This window comes from Portunus trituberculatus, chromosome 32, assembly GCF_017591435.1.
Source record: "Portunus trituberculatus isolate SZX2019 chromosome 32, ASM1759143v1, whole genome shotgun sequence".
NCBI classification, from domain to species: Eukaryota; Metazoa; Arthropoda; class Malacostraca; order Decapoda; family Portunidae; genus Portunus; species Portunus trituberculatus.
The window spans coordinates 569,689-580,000 of NC_059286.1; the positions used below are offsets into that span (position 1 = coordinate 569,689).

The window sequence follows — 10,312 nt, forward strand, 5'->3', positions numbered from 1 at the left end:
GATGATTTGGAGCTAAGGTAGATGGGTAGATTGGGGAAATATGTGAAGAACTATTTCTCAATAAAAGTACATATAGAAACCCAACTATCATGTGACATCATAAGCTGGAAATTTTTAAATGATGGGGGTGTGATAGCGGTAATTTCATGTGCAATATAAAAATATGTGCGATAGCAGTAAAATACAATAGTGGAAGGTACAATAGCAGAGGGTTAAGTGTGTTATATATATATATATATATATATATATATATATATATATATATATATATATATATATATATATATATATATATATATATACCAGTGTTTTAAACTTGACTTAAAACAAAATATCTTTATTTGATGCATAACAAAACCTGATTATTTAATGTAATTCACATGGTGAAAAAATATAATAAATCGTAAATTGGAGTCCCTCCTTATTTTAGCTAACTTCGTACACATCTATACACTCTCCACCTTCCAAATCTAGACTGGTTGGAGTACTGTTAGAAGACAGCAACTCCCCATCAAACATAAATTGAAGCTTATCTAACTTGATCTGTTTTTCCTCAGCATATTTGTGCATAAGCACACTCATCTTCTCCTTGAGGTTCATATTGATGGTGACTGAACCTTTCTTCTTGGAATTTTGAACTCGTAAGGATATGGAGTCTACATCTTGAGAGATTGGTTGTAGTGCTCGTGGATGACTTGTATAGGATCCTACACCCCCCTCTGTGGATTGAGAGGTGACAGGTGAGTGATAGGCAGGCTGACAGTATGGTTGTTAGTGTGTCACATTTTGGTGGGCTAAAGACATCTTTGCCTCTGCTGATATGATAAAACATGAGGGTAATGACATCATAAATAATATTGGTTTCTAGAGTTACCAGTCTCTGTTTAAATCTCACACATGCTTCTAACAAATCTCTCAATAGATGGTCATGAAACAATTTTCCATTTATGCTTGTCTCAACATCCTCCCTCCATGCTCTGATAATCTCACCCTTTTCACACATTCTAGCAATGTCCTCTGATTCTCCAAGTGATCCTCCTTGTCATTCATTCCCTTTAACTCGCACTCACCTATGATGTCCACAATGGTTAAGTTGAGGTCAGCGGGACAGAGTGCAGGGTTGATGATCTTGTCATTGTAATTTAGCACTACATGATCAGTAGTTACACCATATTTTTCTGCTAGCAATTCATACAGATGTGAGAACTTCTGCAGCTGTGGAGGGGAAATGAACTTTACTTCTTTAGGTAATGAAAGAATTCTTTATGCATAACTTCACAGCACACTGCAACCAAAGTTTACAAAAATATATTGTTCCCACCCCTAGATGGTAGTAAATATAGATGATTTGAGCAAGAGCAAGAGAGCAAGTTAAGTCATTGTGCACATATACAACATCCAGCTTTGAATTAAACATTTATGTAAAGAAGGGATCAGAGTAGTCAGTTATCTCAGTTAGTTAGAAAAAGAAGGTGAGGTTTAGTAGAGGAGAGGTAATGTTCCACAGATTAAAAATTATATCTAAGGCTAGAAATATAATAGAAGTTAAAGAAGGATACTATACAATAGGTCAATATTTTCCATACAAAACATAAAACACTTACAGGAACATTTGGAAGAAAAATGGACAAGATTTGAAAAGGAATTAAACAGAAAGAGTATATTATCCTTACACTAATATATGTCATGCTTAACGTTCAAATATCATAACACTAAAACAAATTACCTGAAGGCAGGATAAATTGGCTATGAGAGATTTTACCAGGGACTGAACCACTGACATACATAGGGTAAAGTGTCCAATAGGTATGCAAAAACCCATGGAAAATTCCCTTCCCTTGATTGTACTCTTCCCCAAATTTCAGAATCACATCATACCTAATTTCATATTTTGTAGAAATGGTTGTAGTATTATGTGGTACAAAGTGTTTGTATATACTGTTATTCATTGCTGAGAAAAAGAAGGCTTAAAATCAGTGTATCTATTTTTCCTCTGTGCCCAATATGTATGCAGATGGTCCAATAGGTACTCTTGGCCTTTTAACTCACTATAATAGCAGAATGGTTCCTCTCTACATATGATATAATTCATTCATTGCTGTAGTAGTTCATATAAGTATCAGTGAGTCGACATTTACCACAGGGATTTTCTAATGATTTTTCAAGACGTCATAAAATGTTGACTTTTTTTTATTTATCTTTTTTATCATGTATTATGTAAACATGACTTTTGGTGTCCCCTTAAACATAGGATATAACCTTGTTATAAATGAGTTTATACAAAAATCTGCATAAAAATGCCTATAAACATTTAAAGGAACACACCTCCTTCTAGGACAAAAGAAATTTTTTTTTGCTATTTACTAGGTACACATGCCATGATTAATTTTAATTGATACATTTTTATTCTAATTTACAATGCACAGGACACCACATTTAGTGCATAACATGTATATTTTTTAGTTGGTTGGTGGGCAGAGTTGCCAGGTTTGGCTTTTAAAAGACCAATTTGGTCTTTTAAGAGGAATATTAGCATTCAAAAAATTTAGGTCTAGAGGCCAAACATATTTTGGCCTTCTCTTGGCCTTTTCTACTGCTCAGGATAGTAAGCATATATCAACTATTGTCTCCCAAAAATAAATATACAGTAAGTCCTCGTTATATGGCAGTTCTTTATACGGTAAATTCACAGTTACGTTATTTGGAAATTACTACCCTTGATTCGATATACTGTAAGAAAAATTCACAGATACGGTATCTGCTTATGTCATCCAAGAGGGCCCAGCGCGGGGGACCAGGATTGATGACGTCATCCACGCCACACCTCCCCGCCACTGACAGTAATGACTTTAACTAGACCACCCTTGGAGCCTACTATCTCTTCCCCTACCCTCGCTTTTTTTAACTGCATTACATATTACTTACATGCATTACTAATTAAATGAATAAATGGAATATTAAGGGGTCTATTGTAAGTACAAATATATTCATAATAATCATGGCAAACACTAAAAACCTACTACCAGTGGCGAACTATGCAGCAACTGATAAAGGGCACAGATGGGCCTGGCAGACCCACTATCAGTGAATGGTGAAAGTCGTATAACATTAAGCATGCCTTAGATAACATCAAGTCATCTTGGAATGAAGTGAAGACGTCTACCATGAACTTAGCATGGAATAAAGTATGGCCAGAATGCGCGCATGACTTCCCAGGCATCGTTGAAGACAACATCAGTGTGATCAGAAATGACATAGTAAATCTGTGCCATAGGGCTGGTTTCGATGAAGTTGATGATGATGATGTTCAAGATCTTTTGGAAAGCCATGCTGAACCTCTCTCAAATGATGAACTTATAGAGCTAGACAAGGCATCACAGGAGGCAGAAGAGGGAGACAAGGAAGAAGAACCTGTGCGTGGCCTGGACAACAAAACACTTAAGAGAATGTCTCGGTATCGAAAAAGCTCTGGAAACTATGAAGGAACGTGACCCAAATCCTGGCAGTAGTAGCAAAGTGGCTCATGACGTAGAGAAAAGCATCAAGATTTATCAAGAAATCTATGATGAAAAAACAAGAAAAACTAAACAGTCCTCTATCTACTCGTTCTTCAAGCCAGTCAGACATACCGTCCCTGTCACACCTGCCGACCCTGCTACAGCAGGCCCTTCCTCAATATCCTCTTTCTTCAAACCATCGAAATATGCCGACCCTGCTACAGCTGGCCCTTCTACATCTACTTCCAACAGTGCAGACAACGACGTCTTGTCCTTGCCTGCCCACTCGGCGGAAGATGAGTAAGGGATAAAATCCCTACTGTCCCTTAGCCTCGGGAAGGACATCATCTGATAGAATACATGGCGATTGAAAGGTAAATAAAAACATTTTGTTTACTTCTTTTGCACAGTACTTTACTTTTTTTTTTTAATTATTATTTTCATGTATTTTCATTTTTGTAGAGATGACTTTTGACGTGCTGGAACGCATTCCCTATTATTACATGTTATAATGTGTTTGGTATACGGTAAATTCAATATGCGGTAAGGTTTTCAGGAACGCATATGTACCGTATAACGAGGACTTACTGTATTATAAGTTAATGCAAGAAAATGGAATTCAAAATTATCTTTGTACATATCATGCAAACATCACACATATACTATTTATGTTTCATATTGGTTTAGTACATGTGTGTACATCATGCCCTAGATCATGATGGCTGCTTCAGTCTGTTGTCTGGTGTCAAGACTCACAAAAAGCTGGATTTTTATTAAATACTGCAAGTACATTTCTAGCAAGACAACATCCAAGCCTCACCGATATGGGCCATCACTGAGTATACATAATAAACTCGATTCTGCAGAATATAGCAAGGTAACATGGGAGTATTGGCTCTATCTAGCTAATTAATTAGTGATCTTTATCATTATTCAGCCTAATAAATAGGTAATTATATTTTTCCATATCGACTTGTAATAAGGTTGGCCTTTTTTTGGGCCTTTACAATCATAAGTGTGGCCTCATTTGAACTGGGGCATCTGGCAACCATGGAGGGGGAAGGGATTCAAGTGTGGAAGGGAGGTAAGTGAATCAAGTGTAGTGTTGAGGTGTTGCTGTGATAAATAATTGTATATTTGTTTAGATAATGTGTCTAGTCTATTGTGGTGTTGCTTAAAATGGATGAGGAAGCCCATTACAGTCCAAATGGAATTCAAAATTATCTTTGTACATATCATGCAAACATCACATATATACTATTTATGTTTCATATTGGTTTAGTACATGTGTGTACATCATGCCCTAGATCATGATGGCTGCTTCAGTCTGTTGTCTGGTGTCAAGACTCACAAAAAGCTGGATTTTTATTAAATACTGCAAGTACATTTCTAGCAAGACAACATCCAAGCCTCACCGATATGGGCCATCACTGAGTATACATAATAAACTCGATTCTGCAGAATATAGCAAGGTAACATGGGAGTATTGGCTCTATCTAGCTAATTAATTAGTGATCTTTATCATTATTCAGCCTAATAAATAGGTAATTATATTTTTCCATATCGACTTGTAATAAGGTTGGCCTTTTTTTGGGCCTTTACAATCATAAGTGTGGCCTCATTTGAACTGGGGCATCTGGCAACCATGGAGGGGGAAGGGATTCAAGTGTGGAAGGGAGGTAAGTGAATCAAGTGTAGTGTTGAGGTGTTGCTGTGATAAATAATTGTATATTTGTTTAGATGTGTCTAGTCTATTGTGGTGTTGCTTAAAATGGATGAGGAAGCCCGTTACAGTCCATTATGGTGTGTGAAAAGTATGAGAGCTTGAATGTGTCTGTGTTAGTATGATATGTCTGGTATACTTGGTTGTGTATGTTATGAATAATTGATTTTTTGTGCTGTAGATCATTGTCACTCCTCCTCAAGAACCCAAGTGTTTGGTTGGCTTTAGAGCAGATGGAATCTATGTGAGTGTTGAATTTAAGGTCTGTGGAAAGATGACCACCTATATGCAACAAATATGCAGTGTGTAGATGCACGTACATTTTGAGCACCAAGCACTGCATACATTCTTGACCACTAATGGAGTAAGTTGTATTGGATGGTATTCTGATAATTTCAGAGGAAACAGACTACTGTTCATCACTGTAGTAGAGGTGGCCTTGGAATGTCAAGCAATGTCTCTTAGGACTCTCTGGCATCAGCTTAATAAAATGCATACTTATTGCTCTTTGATATCTGAGATTGGTCCAGTAGGTACACACACAGCCCCAGCCTTTATCTTTTGTTTCTAAGCAGTCCTGATACTTTTCTTTCATGCACTGCATGACAAAATGAATTTACAAACAAAAAAAAAATGTAATTTTCAAATAGAAAATTAGTCTTTAAACATGAAAAAAAAGTTGCAATCCTTAGGTAGGGCGCACATTGAGACGCAGGTGACACAGGTAATGCAGCACAGAGCAGGGCAGAAAACTGCATCTCACTATTTTAAATGTAAGTGCACACATTTTCACGCAAGGCAGCACAGTGCAGGTGCAGACTTGTTTTGACCTGCGTCACACAGTCTTTGAAACACAGTTTTCTGCACACGTGTGGCGCAAGGAGTCACGTATTCAGTATCCACACGGTCGTCCACTGAGGAACTTATTGAGGCTGTCTGCCAACACAAAGTCCTTTACGATACAACCCAACCTGATTACATGAAAGGGTCATTGAAAGGCAAGATATGGGCTAAGATTGCATCCACTCTACAATTCAAAGATGGTGCGTATATTGGTGTATGGTAGCATACGTTGAAGTACGAGTAGCATAAATATACGACTGAGATAATAGGCTACAAATGTCATATAATAAAATATTCTCAAATTCATTTTCTGAGTCAGACTCTTGAACTAAGGTTTCTCAGGTAATCTTGAGGAACAGCCATAACCACAGGCCTGCATAGGATGACTGACTGCTTCTCAAAGTGCGCACCACACCTATGCTGCCCTGTGTTGCTCTGACCTGCCCTGCCCTGTGTCTGCCCTGCTCTGCGCTGCCCTGCGTCTCAATGTGCACCCGGATTTAGGTTTTCATAAGAAAAGTTTCTTATATCTTCACTTATTTTTTTTGCTGCATCTCTTTAGTCATAACAAACCCATCTGTTGATACCTGTTAACATAAAGGCATAATGGTTAAGCTTAAAAATAAGACCAAATTTTAATGCCCAAGTGTTGTCATATCCTGTCAATAAGTTTTTAAATGTCAATGGACTGATGCATACCTAATGGACACTTTACCCTAATCATATCAAATAGAGTGCAACGTGTAAACAAGTAGGTTACAATGATTACCAAAGCCCAGGTGGACTTTATTAAGACAGTCTTACTTATCCTTTCACCATACACAGTCTTTACTTCCACACTTAAGAATTTATTTCTTACATCAATCAAGCAGAAAAGGGTTGAAATGTGCATAGGAGGAGAACAAAGGGAAAGTAATGGAAAAGAGAATAACCAATAGATACTAACTTTTCTGATGGGCAACCAAAAACTCTCTTGGTCCCACTTGATGCGAAGTCTAATCTCGGGGTTGACATCCTCTTCCTCCTCATTATCACTGACAATATCATTGCTTATGTTCAAGAAGCTATCATTACTCTGGAAAGGAAATAGAAAAGGTAGCAAAAAAGAAACAGTGAAGACAATATGTTATATAAGAAAATTATGCTAGGGAATGTACTCCTGCCACTTTCAACAACCCTCCACAAAGGAATAAAAGATACCCAGGATAATGGCAGTAAACTTCATGTCATCTATACTTACATATGGACTACCCAAGGTTGTTTTCTGTCTCTTTGTGAGTCCCTCTAAATCTGTTATTCTTCTCTTCTTTCTAGTCCTTCTTGTGGTCCGGCAAGATTCTTCATTTGAGTTATTTTTGTCTATCTCAAACAGTGTAGGTGAGGGTGGGTCCTCAATTATATCTTCCTTTTTCTGTCTGAGAATAAGATGTATAACAATGAAGAGAGAGAGAGAGAGAGAGAGAGAGAGAGAGAGAGAGAGAGAGAGAGAGAGAGAGAGAGAGAGAGAGAGAGAGAGAGAGAGAGAGAGAGAGAGAGAGAGAGAGAGAGAGAGAGAGAGAGAGAGAGAGAGAGAGAGAGAGAGCCATGGTAGCATTACACATCCTCGACATAACATAATCCCACCTCAACTAGACACCATTCACAAATGCATTAATATATATAGTATAAAGTGGTACCTCTCCATAACAGATTTCACAGTAACAGATTTCACTAAATAATGGACTGGCCAAATTTTTGGACTGTAATGGCAAATGAGGAGGAATGGCAAGTTTTTTCCAGGAAAGTATGGTTCCAAGAAGTACTTGTTCACATTGTAGATTACTGCCTTAGACTGGCTGTAAAGTTAGCCATATGGTGAGTTTGCAGCAGGACAATGGTCCATAGCAAGACTGAGTGTGTGAGGGCAGATCAAGACTGACTGGCAATTCTAGTCAGGGGTAGTTATCGAAAAGGTTGCACTACCCACTCATATGCCATGTTTAGGATAGGGAAAGACTTTACAGAAAACATACCTTGATTTTTACTTCAACAGTGATGTCGAACGTCAGAATGATTCAGGAAATAACTTTGGAAAGACATCAATTTATATAGAAACAGAGGGAGAGTAAGGACAGAGACAGAAGGTAAGGAGCTGAAGCAGGGTTGGAGAAAGAAGGCAAGAACATGATCTATGGAGAGGTGGCAATAGTAAAGGAATCCTGGTGAAGCCCAGGGCCACACCTAAATAGCCAGTTTGCATTTATCCATACATCAAACTGGTTGTTCTTGCATGTGCATATAAACTGATATAATTTTTCTGCTTATTTTTGTGCTTAAACAATTTCTATTACTGTACAATAATAAGGTGCTTTAAATGTTCAAAATATCTTTTATGTTATATAAAAAAAAATTAAATTAAATTAAATTAAATTTTTTAAAAATGGGGTGGGAAGAGCAGGGGATGTTCAGGGTCTCAGACTAATTTTTCTCTGTAACAGACAATTCGCAGTAACAGACATCAGTGTCTGTTATAGCAAGGTACCACTGTACAAGTCCAGTAAGTGGTTAAGACTCACAACTACCTTCTCAGGATGGTAGATGTTCTGATGCTTTTGGAACACTAGCTGGCAACCTTTTACACTGTATAGGAAGAGTGAGTCACCTCAGTTAGCTGTTCAGTTAATATAGAGAGCAGGGTCTGACATCTGATATGCCAGACAAAGGCAAACTATTCTGCTCCCTCCCAGCATTTCAACATGTCTAAAATTACTACTAGCAAAGACATATGTAAAGAGATGCTTACACTATGCAAGGTTGGCCATAATCTTCCATTCATTTCCATTGAAACAGAAGTTAGGCTGAGGACATCATAGTGGTTAGTACACCATTTCAAGGACACATGTGAGGCTGTTGCATTTGCCCACTTTCCAACTCCAGTAGGCCTCATAAGACTACTCTGAAGACCTGCACATATATCTCCAGATAGGTTGCTAAAGAACCAAGGCTGAGAGGATGGAAGATCAAAGAAAATAAAACCTTACAAGGCCTACCAGACTTGGAAAGTGGTGCGAGTGCAGTTGCCTCACCAGCATCCTTGAAACCATTCACTAGCCAAAATGTTGTCCTCAGCCTAATTCCTATTGAAGTGGAAGTAAATGGAAGATTATGACTAACCTTGTATAATGTAAGCATTTTCTTATGTTTCTCCTTGCTTGTAGTCTCTAAATTAGTTAAACAGCTAATTGTGGTGACTCACACACTGGTGACTGCTTGAGAGTGTAGAATGTTGCCAGTTGGTATTCCAAAAGTATTAGAACAGTCTACTTCCCAGGAAATTAGTTATGAGCCTCGACCACTTACAAAAAGAAATTACATAGGCCCTGTGGTGTCAAGACTTTCTGTGCATACTGTACAATAATTAAACAACAAAGTCAACACTCATACCTTGTCTTTAGAGTGGCAGAATAATCTATAATCCTACACTCATCATCACTGTCAGAAGTAACAGACTGGATCAACATGGATTGCCTGGTTTTATTCCTCTCTCCTTCAGTAACAAGTTCTTTGTATGCTCCCTTGAGAGCCTGGTGATTGTGGGCTGTGGCATTGGCAAAAAGAGAGGTGGAAGTGGTGAAATGTAGGTAATATTGTGGCACAAAGATGTAATATTATCATGAAATACAAATAAAACATGCAGACCAATTACATCATGGTAATATAATCAGTGAGGTGTCCATTTTAAGAGATATTTTATTTACTGGTCAAATTTTAAAACTGTCCATACAAAAATGCTGCTGACTATACGACCACAGTATTAGTCTCAATGCAAATGTAAGGTTTTGAAATTATCTATATTTAGGTTCTACTATAATATAAAACTGTCTTGACACACTTATAATGCAAAATATTTGTATGTGGCGACTGTTGTTTCTAAGGTTTACAAGAGATACAAAAAAGACAGTGCAGTCTAATGTATGCTATAGGTATGTATTTGCCTGAACAAGGTCTAACATAATGGAATTTTCATGCTAAGATCTTTTAAGAATCATCTTCTTTGATTTCTTTATTACTAAGTTTCTTGTATCCTACTAAACCACAATATATCCTATCTTGCTTCTCTTTCACTTTAGTTCTGTTTTCTCTTACCTGAAATCTCTCCTTATCCCCCACCCATTCTAAGATAACACTCAAACTCACATGAATAATCTACATTGAAAATATCATCTGAGTTGTCTGGGCTGCTGTTGTTCCAGTGGGGAGGGACTCGTGG

General features: G+C 37.5%; 1 protein-coding gene across 4 annotated transcripts in view; it reads right to left on the bottom strand.

The window, feature by feature from the left end:
• Positions 1-321: 321 nt before the first annotated feature.
• Positions 322-10,312, bottom strand: part of LOC123511860 — a 77,947-nt gene continuing 67,956 nt past the window's right edge. For all 4 annotated transcript variants that reach the window (XM_045267915.1, XM_045267912.1, XM_045267914.1 and 1 more), the window contains 6 exons: positions 10,240-10,312; positions 9,487-9,640; positions 7,304-7,478; positions 7,010-7,138; positions 1,071-1,215; positions 322-719 (listed from right to left, as the gene is read on the bottom strand). The exon at positions 10,240-10,312 is cut by the window's right edge and continues 88 nt beyond it. In XM_045267915.1, the coding sequence (XP_045123850.1) occupies positions 427-719; positions 1,071-1,215; positions 7,010-7,138; positions 7,304-7,478; positions 9,487-9,640; positions 10,240-10,312 (969 nt within the window). In that variant the 3' untranslated portion in view covers positions 322-426. The remainder of the gene's footprint in view (positions 720-1,070; positions 1,216-7,009; positions 7,139-7,303; positions 7,479-9,486; positions 9,641-10,239) is intronic.